The 16,612-nt window shown below is 30.0% G+C and overlaps 1 protein-coding gene across 2 annotated transcripts; it reads right to left on the bottom strand.

Annotated features, from left to right (window-relative positions):
- Positions 1-238: 238 nt before the first annotated feature.
- On the bottom strand, positions 239-7,839 carry LOC129313106 (probable disease resistance protein At4g27220). 2 transcript variants are annotated; one of them, XM_054955998.1, is made up of 3 exons: positions 7,790-7,839; positions 7,587-7,637; positions 239-2,764 (listed from the first exon to the last, which is right to left on the bottom strand). In XM_054955998.1, the coding sequence occupies exon 3, from the start codon at positions 2,043-2,045 to the stop codon at positions 240-242; it is 1,806 nt and encodes a 601-aa protein (XP_054811973.1). In that variant the 5' UTR covers positions 2,046-2,764; positions 7,587-7,637; positions 7,790-7,839; the 3' UTR covers position 239. The 2 variants fall into 2 exon arrangements, with proteins under 2 accessions (XP_054811973.1, XP_054811974.1); XM_054955999.1 differs by lacking the exons at positions 7,587-7,637; positions 7,790-7,839 and adding an exon at positions 3,762-3,811.
- Positions 7,840-16,612: the final 8,773 nt, after the last annotated feature.

Here is a 16,612-nt window from a genome sequence, read left to right as displayed (position 1 = left end):
AATATGTATTCCAACTACTCACTCTCACATATACTTATCTTTTCTAGAGGTGGAAGGCCACTAGCAGATATGATTGGCAACATTACTCTTAATTTGTTGCACCCTTTAATTTGAAAAGTTATTAATTTTGGGAACAATGAGTCATAACTCTTTTGATTACTGTCGCCATCTTCACCCACTATGATGTGTTCAAGCTCATTGCAATTTCTAATTGTTAATTCTTTCAATTCCTGCAAACTTTAAGCTGTGCATGGTTGGAAAATTGTTGTCAACATTGGACAATCTTCCAATTCTATAGACTTGAGATGACATAAGTTGAAGTTGCCTTTAGAAAATATGCTCCTCAATTTTTGGCACTTCTTCAACTTCATGATCTCTAATTGCTCCAAAAAGCTAGACGGTAAAGGACCCCAACATAAATCTTCAATGTCTATTCTAAAGAGATATAGTTCAACCAAAGTATAGAAAGCAGTCACACCTGAATTATGACCATTTGTATCTACAAGACACTCCATGTGAGGATATGAACTCAAATGAAGAACAATCAAATCATTCAATGTTCCCCCCTCATCTATTGCAACAAGATCAGGGACAAGATTTCTCCATATTCTTTGTTCACCCACTCCTTCCAAGATAAGAAGTTCGGCTCTTTCCACAAGTTTCTTAAATGTTGTAGCTGAGAGTAAATGACTTAGTTTGTCTATTTGAAAGCATCTTGACATGGAACCATGAATTTTAAAATAATATGAAAGATCATAAGAAGATATACAATATTTATGTAATGCAAGAGGAGATCTATTTTGAGAAATTGCATTGTTTTCTTCTTCATCACACCCATTGCCAATAAAAGTTAACTCTTCTAATTGTGAGCATCTTTCAAGCACTTTAAAAGGATTATTGTTTTCAATTTCACATCCATTTACCTCCAATGATCTCAACTTCTTTAAATTCAAAAATTCTATTGGTAATTCAATAAGAGAACAATAAAAAAACTCAAGAGTCTCAAGATTCAACAAGTTTCCTAAGATAGAGATGTCTCCTAACTCCAAATTCTTTAAGATGAGTGTTCGAATATCCTTTAATGGTTGAAGTGAATTTACCAATGACAAAGCTTGGGTTCTTTTGTAATATTTATAACCTTCCAAAATAAAAACTTTGAGCCTTCTCATCTCATTAAAGAATGTTTCTGAGACATCTAAATCTTTTGAACCCCTTAGAATGATTAATAGGAACTCCAATTTCTTTCCATCAAATTCATCAGGGAAATCATCATTCTTCCAAAGCAAATATCTCAAATTCTCTTTTATAGGATTTTTCAAATCCGTGGTTGATTGAATATCTTTGTCTCCTATCCATAAGGCCACCTCACGAACCAAATCATGCATCTTCACAAGATCTCCTTCACCTCTCAATGGCAAAGAAGAACCTATGAGTTCCCTTATAACAGCATGCACTTCCAAGATTCTTTTTGAATAATGCCTGTCATTTTCTCCAAAAGAGCTTAACCCTATACCAATCTTGCTTAAAACTTGAATAGGAATTTCTTCATCTTCTGGGAACATGGAAGATATCAAAAAGAGATCTTTGGCCTTTTCTTCTTTCAAGTGGTCATAGCTTAACTTCAAGCATTTACCAACATCTTTTAAATTTTCATCATCGACGTCAAGAATTGACTTAAAAGTCTTCAAGGTTTTCAAAGCAACCTTCCAATCATTAAGAGGCCAATTTTTTAACACTCTTGCAATTGCTACAATTGCAATTGGTACTCCTCTACATTGCTTCACAATATCTCGAACTAGACTCTTAGAAATGGTGGAATTATTAATACTAGCATTTGTATGGAAAAGCTTCAATGCATCCTCCTCATGTAGCTTCTCTAGTTGAATTGTCTTTTGGCATCCCATATTTTGACAAATGTTTAAGTTGCGTGTAGTTATTAGTACACTACAACCCTTACGCTGGAGAACAGATGGAATCCCTAACTCTTTCTTGAGATCAAACTCTTCCCACATATCATCTAGTATTATAAGTAGCTTTTCTTCCATACTAGTGATTTTGGACCATATTCTCTTCAAGAGTTCTTCCTCCTTGTCATCATTTGATTTCAAATCTAAACGTCTTACATTTCGAATGTTTTTGAAATCAGGAGTTTAGACACAACAAGAAAGATAACTTTGTCAAATTGAGATCCTTCAAGATTTTAACTAATTTTTAATGCCATTGAGGTTTTTCCTGTTCCCCCTAAGCCTTGTAATCCAACCATGTTACAATTTTCATCTTTTAATGCCTTCATTAGCTCTTGGAACTTTTACTTTCTACTCTCAAAATCAAGGAAGATTTTTGGTGAATAGTATTTTATACTTGAAACATCCACTTGACCTGCCACTATGCTTAAGTTATTACATCTTCCGAGGAGGTCTTCAATTTGTAGAGTCTTTTGTGCCAATTCCTTGCCACTCCGATATTGCCACCAACAATTAGGACATAAACCAAAAAAACACTTCTTCTTTGCTTTAATGTTATAGTCAATGAGACTATTTGCTTCACTTGCCCACTGCTGCACTTCATTCGTGACTCTTGAAGCACCTTTGGCTTTTCCAATATCTATGTTGATATCCTTGTACTTTGCAACCAACCTTTCCCTTTCTTTATCAAAATTTTCAACGTAACTGTTGAAACAACATAAATATTGAACTTCATTTTTCACTAGATTCATCAAATTTGGGACTTGATCCTTTGCAAGGTCAAGAAGGAAGCCCTCCATCTAACATAGATACAAGGAAATATGGTTATTCTATCCTACTATCTAGATTTTGGCTATGAAATTAGTGCATGATGATGATAATAATTGAATTTGAAAGCTGAATTTACAATGATTTAGAAATTTGATAGACATGCAAATAAAGAAGGTATGGTGACTAAATAGAGTAGGAATGAAAACGTATTGTTACTCATAATCATAAAAGTACAAATGTCATGCTGGATAGTTTCTATGCTAAAAACATAGCTAGTATATATGTTTTCAAGTTGGATTGGGATAGCTTCTAAGCCGGATAAAGGAGTTGCTAAAGTCACTTGGGATAGTAGGATGAGATTTATGTGGTGGTCAAGTATTTGAATTTTCTTAATGTAATCCAAAAGAAAATGAAAAATAAAATAAAAGAAATGCTTAAAACATGAAAGACCCCATCGATTGTGAGACAATGGAACCATATGGTGGGAAGTAAGAAGAGGCAATAATTATCAATTTGAATGTTTACTAAGGGCTTGTTTAGTTTCTGTTCCCCTTTTTTGTTTTTAAAAATTATTTTGTAATATAATTTTTAGAATTTTTTTCAAAACAAAGCAAAATGAAATTTTGTTTAGTTATGTTAATTTTAAAAAAATTAGAATTAAAAAATAAGCTAATAGTGATAGTTGCACATGATTAATTGTGATTGTTTATGATAGAAATTAGTCAAGCTAACTATATTTTTCAATAATAAAATGTAATGTGTTTTGAAAACAAGAAAAATAAAATAAAAATAACTTTAAGATATTTCATTTTTCTTGTCTTTGAAAACAAAAATGAAAACAATTTTGAAAACAATTAAATTCAAAACACTTATGCAAATGAGCTTTCTTTGTTTTTTTTTTAAGAAAAAAAAACAGTTTTTCAAAATAAAAACTAAACATACTCTTAGTTAGTCTTCTTGTATGGTTCAATTCAAATTGTACTCTAATCTTTTAAGCTTTATTTATCATGAAATTGGAATATATACCATCTTGACATGAAGAATGCATTAATTCCTAAATTGTGACACACAAGAGGAGGTCTTCATGCAGCAATTTTGGAAGACCATCATTGGGATTCCCTACCTACAGCCTCAAATAGCAAGCAGTCATTACAATCAATAAATTAAAGGCCCTATTGTTCTACATCAATGATATATTATTGATAAGGATAAACTCAACAGAAATTTAACAGATGGTCAACCTTTGAAGGTTGTATGTTATTAGAGCTTAACTTTGTGTCATGATTGTGAATCAAACAAGTGATCTCAAAAGTACTAAGCAATGAAATTTTGTTATAGAAACAATTTTCTATCAAAAGAAAAAAAAAATTACAACACCCTACACTACAACCAAAATGACTTTTGATGGTAATTTTTAGCGAAGATCAAAAAAGTCACCACTAAAAGTGGACTTTAGGAGGCAGCAATAGTCGCCGCCAAAGGTGGATTTACGTCACAGCCAAAATTATTTTTATAAAAAAATAATTTAAAAATTAAAAATAGTGAAAAGATTTGTCTCCAATAAAAGAATTTGTAAAAAATAAATATAATTTTAAATTATATGAAATAATTTATAAAATTATAATTTAAATTATTAAAAAATTCTTATGAATTATTGTGAAATTTAAAATCAGATAAAATCATTCAAAAGCTATTTATGAAATTAAATTTCTCATTTTATAGACAAAAATAGAAATAAATGATATATAAGATTGTGAGACAAAAAGAATAATAGTGAAGATGTGTTAAGTTTAATTATTAAATTGTGTTCTAATTTTGTATTATTCATAATCTTTTTTGTCATATATAGCTCATATTTTTTTAGAATTATGTTATTAAACTAGTATTTTAATATGATAAATTAAAATCTTTATGGGTTATTCATTTCAGTTATAATTAGGTTAATTAATATAATACATATTTATAAATAAATTATATACTTGATAATTTTCATTTAAAAATTAAAAATAAAATTTAAAAATTGGTTACAATGTTTATAAGAAAATTATTTAATATTTAAAATTTGTTTATTTTAAGTTCATTTTCCTAACAAAAATAATATTTACTAGTAAAAAATAATATAATATTAAAAATATAATATAAATATTTATATAAATTATTTTGTTACATTAATAATTGAAAATAAACTATAATATATATATATATATTAATAATATATTATTTGATTTATGTGTATGTAGTTAAATAACAAATATTTAATTTCACATATAATAACTGCAAGTGTATTTTAGTTCAACTAGTAAAGGAGGATGACTTGAGGCTTGAAAATGTAAGGTTAAGAGTTCAAACCTTATCTTTGACATATTTTGCAACAAATGTTTAAGATGGTACATGGAGGTGATATGGCACGTGATGTCACTTGAGGAGGCACACACACATTGCAGGTGACATGGTACGAGGTAGTGGGTGACTGGCATCATCTCCCAACCGTGCGGCATCATGTGATGCACGTGTAGGGCCAAGCCACCCCATTTAAACCCCATTTTTATAAGGATTTGAGCTTAAAAATTGGTCAATTTTAGGGAATTCGGTTTAGAGCTTGGCCCTAATAGGCCTTAAAAAATGGGACTAGGTCCAAGCAGTCCTCCAAGCCTAATTTCTTTTCTTTTTTTTTTCCACCCTCAATTCAAAACAGATAGCTTCACCCGAGGAAGAAAAATGAAAACCCTTGAGCTAAGATGCTCACTTGACAACACATAATGCTCCCTCTCCTCAGTCACTGAGCTCTCGCCTCTCCACTCTTGCCTTTCGATCTTTAAAGCTTAAGTCAGCTCAATCACTCTGTTGCATACTCAACAAGATACAAGATTGATATGGATCAAATTCCAGCTCAAGATATTATTTAACTCTAATTTCAATCATAAAGTCAAGTACAACGAAAATGTTCAAAGAAGATGATAGCAAAAGGGGAAATAAGTAAAGAAAGCATAGTTATAGAGTTGAAGGGAAAGGGAAGACAGAATATATATAAGGGAAATGAGAAGAATATATTAGAGAGAGAACATTACTAAAATCATCCATACCCATTGCTTCATCTTGTTTCTCTTTATAGTTAAAGATTTGCTCACACCATTCACACATTCCATCTTTCACACAATAACTTCTTCTAACAAACTTTGCCACATCATCACTTAACATTTTCACATTCCATACTGTGACATGCTCTCCTCACTCCAACCAACTCTCTTGACAACGACAAGCTTGCCAAGTCACAGAATCATGATGTCGTTGCCTCTCGTGTCTCAATCTCGCTTGCTTCTTGGTCGTTCTTCTCACTCCTCTATCTTGGCTTCAAATCATTATGCTCATTTGCTCCCCTTCATCCTCTACAGAATAAATCAACCTCTAACCCATGTTGCAAGGAAAATGTTTTAGGCTTTCAAATATGTAAGTATTTTTCCCTTGTTCATGTTAGAGGATGAGTAAGCTTTAGGATATGTTCGGATTAAGGAGAGAGGAGGGAAGGAAAGGTTTGGTCTAAGTCTAAATCTAGGATGAGTAAACTTCTCTTTTTTTGCATCCTACAAAATTCAAGCATACCTTAAACAAGACATTGTTATGTTGCAAATATGGTTCCTTCAAAGATGGTTCAATTAATGTAATGTCAAAATGTCCATTGAACTTATGTTTCCTTAAATAAAGCTTCTCATGTGACACCATGATGTGCCTTGTGTTGTTGTGATCAATAACTTCATGACTTGTGAGTTATTGATTGGATGGTTTGATTATTGAGATATGGGTACTGTATGATCATGGTAATCAAGCTTCCTAGAACAAGGGATACATAGTGGACCAGGTCTCTTGGTGAGGAGATTCTTGTGTTTTGGAGTGATAGGATTCTCCTTCATAATTAAAGAGGTTGATCTTTTCTGTAGATCATCAAAAATTGATTTATACATATCCAATTAATATCTTATGTATTTCTTATCTTCCAATTGCTTTGAGACATTTTTTGGATATTTTAATTAATTAGTAATGTTTGTTTTTTTTTCCCTAAAATGGGCTTAAGATCCTGATCCTAAGTCCTTTGAATAAAGACTTGGCCTTAAAAATATAGCATTTTTAGGAAAACTGAGCTTTTAGGCTTGGGCCCATATGAGCCAGGCCCCCCGTTTCCCAACTCTATGTACCCATGGCAGAGTGACGTGATGTAAAATAAATTATTATTTTCTAAAAAAAGTTTTGATGACAACAAAAGTATAAAAACTATTAGCAATAAAAGTTATGACAACGACCTTTCATTACTAAAAACTTTTAGCAGCAACTTTTTGACCCACAAGTCTTTTTTTTTGCAGTGCTAACTTGTGGCAGACTTTTCCTTGAATAGCAACGGATTTTTTTAATTTCTAATTTTCTATATTATTGTAGTAATATGCCAAGGCCAAATACTAGAATATGATAGTATAGGTAGCTCTGGTGGTCTCTTAAGTGAACTTAAAATTTCGCAGCCCAAGCCACCCAATATTTACAGCAATAATATCAATGCATTATTACTGTATATCATCAGCTAACTACTAATTCGCCTTAAAGGAGTGAATAGTTAGCATACTAACTATAAACATATTATATATAGATCATCAAATGATCTATAATAAAAAATATCTTTTGTCTTTCTTATTGAAGTTCAAAGCAATTAATTAACTGTCTATAACGGTCAATTTTTTCATGCATAACTGTAGAAGTTGATATTAAAAAGTACAAACTGATTAAATATATATAACAAATGATATATATATATATATATATATAAGACAAAACATGGATAAAAAATTAAAATATGTTCACACTTACCTTTTATTGCAGAGATTTCAATGTTACTTATACGAGACAAGAACACAAAATCTGTCAAAAAAGTGAGCTGACAAAATTTCAGCATTAACTAGAGTAGAATTAGTTCAGAAACGCATGAGTATAAGATTCAAAGTGACAATAATATGCATTCCATTATACAACAAAATAAATATGATATATATATATATATATATATGTTTTACCTCTTTTTCTTGAAGATCTCACTGTTGTTTCTTTTCACTTTCTTTTTTTTTCTTTTTCCGAACTTAAAAAAGAACCAAGTATTGAAGACGAAAAATAAACCAGTCTTTTACATGAGAAGACAACACTTCAAAATCTGTCAAATACAAAACACAATTTATTGTTGGTGAAAGAATAATTGATACAAAATTTTAGTGCCAAATTCAAACATTATGGTTCCCAAGGGAAGTGAGACATTGTTTTAACTATGTTGATTAAAGGCTTCTTTACATATTTGGTGAAAACTGATTTTTGGGCTAAAAATGTGTTTGGCAAGATGGTCGAATTCATGATTTTTTTTAATATTAGTATTGAAAGTTTAGTAAGAAACAATGCAAGAAAGGAAGGAAAGAAATCAAAGTGGTGATATTAATTCCTCTCATCAATATACACACACAAGTTGAGTATTCAAAAAGATAGGTGCCCTTTCAATATAATATATAAGGCTAATATTTTTAAAGAGAAACGAGAAACACACATATACATACAATAACACTTGTTTTTGAAAATAAAAAATTAAAATATCTTAGATCAAGGAGGGGCAAGATAGTTAAAATAATGTTTTATAAACCTTGACAAAGTTGGCGATAGATTTTTATTCTATGGTAGGAAACTCCTTTCTTTTTGTTTTTTTGTTTTCCTTTTCCTTTTTCTTTTTTATGTTGCGGGAAACCTTTCCTTGACTAATTTTATGAGGCTTACTTCTGTTGCATAAAAGGATATCAATTCTATGGTAACTTAAATAATGTGCGCCACACATAACCTTTGATCCAAAAGAATTATTTCTATTATTTTTTTCTTCCAACAAAAGATTTTGAATTTTTTGATAACTACATCTCATCTTATTAGAGCTAAAGAAATCAAAGTCTCATATCTAGAGAATAGAAGATAGACTAAAAATAGGGTGTGTCTGACTAAATAGTTTAAATTATTTTGGTGAAGCAAACTACCATCAAGCATACTTAATATAAAGAGTTTAACACATCTCACCCTTTTTATTTGAGCTAGTCAAACAAACTTATTCCTCTAATTTCTTGCCAACTTATTCCTCTAATAATATTATTGTGTAAATTATAAGTACAAGAAAATTTTCATAATATTACTACTTTAAAGAGTTAATTATATCTCTTATTTCTTAAATCAGATAAAACATTTTATCATGATTATTACACGCTCCAAGCTGTCATTACAGCATATGCTACATCAAGTATGCAGAAAGATAAGTGATCAAATGTCCATTTGGTAATCGGCATTGATAAAATTAAACACTATCAAAATGTGTTCTAACCTTCCTTTTTTCTTTTTTTTTTCCCTTTTGAGGGATTTTAATGCTGCTTGATGAAGAAACTTTCTTTCACACAGAAAAACAGAAACAAAGAAAACCTGTTTAACACAAAAATATAAAGGAAATCTAGCATCGATGAAAAAATTAATGCAAAATAAATTCCTGACAAATATAAAACACGAAGTAATTAAAAAATAAAACAACATTTTTGCAGATGACCAAAGCAACTATTGGTTATTTTTTAAAAAAAAAGAGCAGCCAAAAGAAGGTCTTGTTAATTTGACAGGATCTTGGGTATCATACAAATTCATTGATTTGGGTTGAGTGCTGCTTCGCATGAAAAGAAAAGGTACGTTGTTGCAAGCATTAGGTTTGAAACAAGCATTAAAATTTAATCTTATTTTAAATTATTCAAATAAAAAACAATTATAAACTTTTAAAATAATTATTATATATTTTACGTAATATTTTAATAGTCTAGATTAATATATAGCAAAAGACAAATATATAAGAATATAATGAAATGAAACATTATCAATATATTTTTACCTTTTTTTAAGAGATTTCAATGTTGTTGGACAAAGAGAGACCTCCTCTTTACTTTTTTACTTTTTTTTTTTATCTTTTTCAAATTTGGAGAAGAACAAAGTGTTGAAGCAGAAATAAAAAGATTCCTCACAGCAATAGAAAAGAACACAACATCTGCCAAACAAAAACAGACCAAAATTTAGTACACCACAAATAATCGACAAAAATTACATAAAAGTATGAGCTTTAAACTGATTATGTGCAACATTCATTACTATGCATCAAAAAATTATATTAAGGTTAGCAATCTGTGGATCTTAAGAGTAATTATGAACTTTTAACATCTCTCATGTTAGATTTTGGTATAAAATATAATCAATCTTCTCTTGTTTTACTTTTGGGCTGTTAATTTCTATAGTCCTTGAGATTACTTTTCCTTTCTTTATTTGGCCGGTTGTAATTCTAATACTATTAAAAATGGGGGAATACTTGCACTTAAAAATGGGAGAAAGTACATTAACTATATAAGCTTAGACATATTTTCTTATTAAAAATATTCTCTAAGTACTATATATATACATATGACTAATGTTATTGCCACAAAACAGTGTCAATTTATTTTTTTTTCATTTTTATAATTTTGTCCTGTGAAATTCATGTTGCCTTCATCGTTATAAAAATCTATAAATCCTTTGCTTTTATAACAATTATATTATGAATGATACTAGACTTCTGATACAATGTAATTATTGTTAACTATAGAATGATGAGGGCAGAATTAATATAGAGGGGAGAATTTATGAAAATTTGATCACCCGTATAGCTATAAAATGTTTTTCACAAAAAAAAGAAGAAGTATTCTTAATACAAAAAATTTAGAACATCGTATTTAGTTTTGACCATACGAATATACATTAATTGTCAATAAAGGTCAATATTATAATTATTGCAGGTATATTGATCGGAATTATGTAAAAGGCCAAAAGTGCAAACCTATTATATGTTAAAAGACAACTCTGATAAACATAACATGATAAAAAAAATAACAATCAAAATAAATCCTCACCTTTTTTTTTCGTAGATATTTCAATATTGTTCAACAAAGAAACCTTTTTTTTTTAATATTTGAAGAAGATCAAAATAATGAAGAGAAAATCAACAATCTTCATACTGCAGGATGACAAGAATCAGAATCTGCCAAGCAAATGACTACAAAAGTTTTAATAATTGAAGAATCATTACCAATATATAGGGAAAGAGGCAAATTATATAGCAATTTAAATGAAAGCACATGTGTGTTTAAGGCGATAATAAAATGCATTGACCATATAATATGTTTTTTTTTTCATCTTTGGAATGATATGATATATATAGTTTATACTTCTACTATGTATGTTTCGTAATATTTTGCTATGACTTATGAGTATAAGCTCAAAAGAAAAACTTATCTTAAAAGATGAGTCTTTTAGGTGAAAGTGTTTACTAAACTTATAAATAAACCGCACTTTTCTTTTGAAACTTTTTAATATAGGACTCATATCATATTATTAATCCTTAATTTTGATAAAATTACACGAAGAAGTTATAGCATAAGAAATTTACTATTCATCATGTTTCAAATTACTAAATATTGAGTTTTTCTACAACCACAAGAAGTTTTTTTTTTTCGAATGAAAAGTGATACAAAGAAATTAAAACAATTTACATTGAGATAGGATCAAGACAGTACTTCCTCTTATCATCCACCACCTTAACACAAGAAGGCGAGGGTTGATAAAAAATAGTCCAAACAGCTAAGTGGTCAGAGCATTACTAGCTAAGTAATGGGTACAAAAATGGGCCTCTCTAAGCATAAAATTAACAAAAACAAAAAAAAAGTATTTTATGATCATTAGTTCATGACAACATAAAAAAAGTTAGAACCTAGACTTCTCACAAAGTTATAGGTTCCCCATTATAAGGATATTTTTGCCCACTCATCATCAACTCAAAATCCCTTTGAGCCATGAAAATAATTAATTTGAATATTTAAAATACTGCACCATGCATATAATTTTCCCTTAAGTTTGAAATTTTTAATTGTAAGTTACCAATTTTTCTATTGAGAGGCCTTGTATCCCCAGAAGTTGTCAATTGTTATTTGTTAAGTTGATTAACTCTCCAAAAAGGTTAAATAAGCCAGTAAAATTTTGACATATATTCAAATGCTAACATAAGCGAAGCATGGAAAGCATCAACATTTTAATCAAACTTATTATTGCATAGAAAAAGCTGACAATATGCTAGTTTTTTGATATCACTGAAAATCATTCTCATACATATAAAGCAAAGAACAATACATGTACAGATGTGCATTTATATTACTATACACACCTCGATTGTAAAAATTGAAGCAGCAACAACTGAATCGAACTTGTTGACGATTGGTTAAAGCTGGAAGATCAAACTTCTTGAACTCAGAGTGATCGATGAAGGAATTGTAAAGAGAGTTATCTATTTGCTTAGCTTAATTATATGTAATGAGAGCAAGAATCTCACAGGAGTGTGTTCCACTCAAAGATGATTCATCTTTCGTCTTTATTTGGGGAAAAAGAGGTGACAGTTTTCATCAACCTCTCCTCAATGTTGTCATTGTCCATATTCTTTGCTTCTTGCTTTTTGTGTATGTGTGTGTTACTGTTTGAAATTATTTTCAGTCCATTATCAATTCCCTAATAAACTTCAAGAATTTCCTCAAATACTTTTTCCCTCGCGAAGAGCAAGAGGAAGAGGGCAAGAAAGGCATAAAGCAGTCGTGGAACTTCTTGTTCTTCAAGATATGCTTAGTATGTACATAAAGCAAGAAGCTTTGTATTAAGGACCAAAAAAAAATTAACTTCATCTTATATACAATAAACCATGATACTCCCTCCATTTTTTATTGTTAGAGAAACTATCACTTTTGATTTATATTTTTTATAAGCAAAATCATCCATTTTAATAAGTAATTATTACACATTTTTTAAATCACCTCTCTTAATTTACATTAACGATAAATAATTAATGTATACTTATGTTGATTAATATAGGGCATTTTAGTCCACTTATTTTATTTTCAGACATAATTATTATAGTTAACTAACTTTTTTAAACTGTATGATACAGTTTTTTTTCTCTTGTACTCCCTCTGTCCCTATAGATAAGGTGTTTTCTAAAAGCCTATTTTGTCTCTAAATATAAGGAGTGGCAATGATATTTTTAAATAATTAGACAAATTTACCCTTGTCTTGGAAAATGGAATAGATCATTAATTGTATGTTTTTCCTATCACCATCATGATATTAATTATGATATTATTAGAGGTAAAACTGAAAAATTATTGTGTTTTATGTGATTTCGATTAAATAATAAACATTAATTAGTATGCGAGATTCAATTAAAGACACTTTATATACAGGGATGGAGGGAGTATATAGAAAGCGAGGGAGTAGTTTGTAATCCATGAGGAAAATTTATAGGTAAATGGAATCACTAGGAGCATAAAAAAACCTGGAACTAAGTAAAAGTGGCTGAATTTAAAAATAAAATTAGGGGAAAATCTCCAAAGAGAGAAAGGCTAAAACCATATATGAAGGTTCACCAGAGAGGGCTCTTATAGAGGACTGTTTTTTGATTCATTGGTATTGAAATCATAATTAAGGAGCATTGTGTTTGGGAGTGGATAATAAAGTGGGTATATTCAGATGGATTTTGCTTTCATTTCCAATACAATGTATTGAAGCAATTGAGGTCTAAATTAAAGTCAAATTTTAATGTCCTGCCTTCATTCCAATAAATTTTAATGAAACCCAAAATCTATTATCTAAGCCATCTGTATTACACTTAACCCACCCATACTCTGCTTCATGATTCCAAAGTTTGACTATCAACACCCCATCAACTATTATGATAAATTCATCGTTGTCATCGTCATCCATTTATATGAATTTTTTAGATACGTCTCTATAAAATAAAAATTTTCAATCAATCCTTATATGTAAGGCAAACAATTTTGGCAAAATAAAAGATAGAGAAAAATGTTCAAAGCTTGTTCACTGACTCACTGTGCTCTGTTTAAAATCAAGTAAAATAGAGCTTTCTTGGGCATTGGTATTATTATTATTATTATTATTATTATTATTATTATTATTATTATTATTATTATTATTGACGCCGCCGCCGCCCCTATTATTACCACTACTTCTATCACTGCTGCTACTGCTATTGCTACGACCACCACTACCACTACTGCCAATTAATAAGAAATTAGTATTATTACTTATTATCATTATTATTTTGAAATGAAGTCAAAATATATATAAATAGTAAAATGATTACAACTAAAAGACCTTTAGATTAGACAAAACCTAAAAGCCCAACAAAAGACACAGACTATAAAAACAATCGAACAAAAAATAAAAAAGCAACAAGAAGACGTGGAAAACATGCACTACTAGAAAAATACAAATTAGCGAGAAAATTTAGCGAGGGATTATCTATTCCTCTCTAAAATGCCAGTTTAGCGAGGAAATTAGCAAGAAATGTTAATTTCGTAGCCTAGCTTAAAATTAGCGAGGGAAAATAGCGAGGAACTAATAATTCCTCTCTAAAATAAAATAATTAGCGAGAAAAATAGCGAGAGACTATTAGTTCCTCTCTAAAATAAGATAATTAGCGAGGAAAATAGCGAGGAACTATCAATTCCTCTCTAAAATAAGATAATTAGCAAGGAAAATAGTGAGAAATTGTATATTCCTCTCTAAAATAAAATAATTAGCAAGGAAAATAGCGAGAGATATTTATTACTCTCTAAAATAAAAATATTGGCAAGAAATTTAGCAAGGTATTTTTTATGCATCTCTCAAATAAAATAATAAGTGATGAAATTATTAAGAAATTTTTTTACCTTTTTAAAAATGTATACTTAGTGAGAAAATTAGAGAGATATTTTTGTATTTCTCTGACAATATATAATTAGCAAGGAAAATAGAGAAATATTTTTATATATTTTTTACTCCTATTTATAAAAAAATTACATTTTCTTAATATTTCCAATATTTTCTTAACATAATTTTTTTATTTTCTATTAATTTTATGGAAATCTTATTTTTTTTTAAAAACTCACAATGAAACGCACGCGCATACTAAAATTGGGGAAGAAAAATGAAACGCAGAGATAGGCTAAAAACTGAAGAAGAAAACCCGAACACTTGATTCATGGCTTACCCTCTCGTGCTTGGCCTCTCTGAAATCATGTCTCCTATAGTATCCTTGGCGTGGGGGTTTTGCAATCTCAGCTTTAGTTTCGCGTCGAGCTCGGCTGCTTCCATCAGTTTAGTCACTCACTTCATCTTCAGTCTTTAGATTGAGAATCGCTTGAGTCCTTCAACTCTTCATCTTCGAATTCAAACTTCGCCTTCTTGGTTGCTCAAGCTCGTCGGTGTCGTTGCTGCTCTCAATATTCAAGGCATGTTCGACTTCATCTCTGTTCGATGATAGTATGCTGCATTATGTACTATTATGTGTGTGCTTGATCTGTTTGCGATTTTTTTTTAGAACAAGAGGTTTTGGTGTCTGTTCATGACTTCATCCCTATTTGCGATTATCGGCTTGCTTCTACTCATGTGAGAACCCAAAAGAATGTATCTGCTACCAATGAATGAGGGAAAAATAATATCTTTTTGCTACCCCTGTACTAGATTTTTATTCCAACCAAACATTTGTGCCTTGTTTTGATTTTTGCTCTTATTTTTCATGCACCTAGTATTAATTAATTGTAGAAGAAGAAGAGCTATAGAATATGTAAAGGTAACTCTGATTTTTGCTGTAATTTTTTCGTGCCTTGTTCTGATTCAGTGAAACCATGAACTGTGGAACCTTTTTCTGCACGAGAAGCTGACAAATATATATATTGTTTTAATCTTTGCAAAATTTAGGTGTAAGGAAATATGACTTATAATTATCTTAGTTTATAGTCTTGTTTGTGCGAACTATTTTCTCAAGTCAAATTCTGAGTGTGGAATATGCTAATTTTTTTATATGCTTAATCCTGTACTTGGGTAACCTATTACTTGTTTTTAAAAAAGTAAATTAACTATTCTTAATTAAAATGCAGAATTGGTGTATAGTGGGGCAAAGAGTCATTGATTTATGTTTTATACCTAGTATCTGTTGAGATTACTTCATTTTTTACTGCCATTGGAATGATCAATGTTGATTTATGTTTGCTATCTTGATTCATGTTTGCTTTGGGGCTTTGGGCTCAAGTACTAGAATAATTATTTTTGTTTGTGTGTTTTGTTACTTTTATTGTAGGCTGGACATTGGTTAAATAATTTCAGGTATATTTTTTGTTATTGCCAGTTTTTGGCTTTGCTTGTGAAGCATCAATATTGTGGAAAGGTGTCTACTTTCAGGTAATTTAAACTTATAAAAAGATGTCTTCTTAATTGGATAATTTTTTATTCAGCCACGACTGTCTTTTTATTGGGGTTAAAGCTGTAAAAGTAGGAAAATAAAACTTGTTATAAATAGTTACTATCACTGTTATGACTTATTAGACTGTTATTAGATTTTTTTATATAGCTCTGAGCTTATTGCTTCCTTGTAGAGATTACATCATTGGGAGGAAAATTAAACAAAAAAGATTAGCACATTCTTATGAGGACTTGGTTGATGCAGCTGTCAGGTTGAATTGTTCATCACATTCTTGTGAGGTTTAATTCTGAGATTATTTACTATGAGCTACTTTGTTCATTTCTCTAATTCAGGATTGATGGGAAGCTAGAAGATTTGCTTAACCCAAAGGAGAAACAGCTAGACAAGATTACATCTAGCTGTAAGATTAAATGATTACTGATAGAATCCTTGATTGAATTTGGCTCTATAAATTGCTGACCAAATTGTGAAATCTAAGTTTGATGCTGTAACACTTGTTATAAAATGGCAGATCAAT

Source organism: Prosopis cineraria, unplaced genomic scaffold, assembly GCF_029017545.1.
Source record: "Prosopis cineraria cultivar Desert tree isolate PC_DT_omini unplaced genomic scaffold, ASM2901754v1 PC6, whole genome shotgun sequence".
NCBI classification, from domain to species: domain Eukaryota; kingdom Viridiplantae; phylum Streptophyta; class Magnoliopsida; order Fabales; family Fabaceae; genus Prosopis; species Prosopis cineraria.
The sequence above is the reverse complement of the archived record's forward strand: the minus strand, read 5'-3'. Positions and strand labels throughout refer to the sequence as shown.

Excerpts from the sequence above, each read along its gene's own strand:
- LOC129313106 (XM_054955998.1), bottom strand. The coding sequence starts at position 2,045 with ATGGAAGAAAAGCTACTTATAATACTAGATGATATGTGGGAAGAGTTT.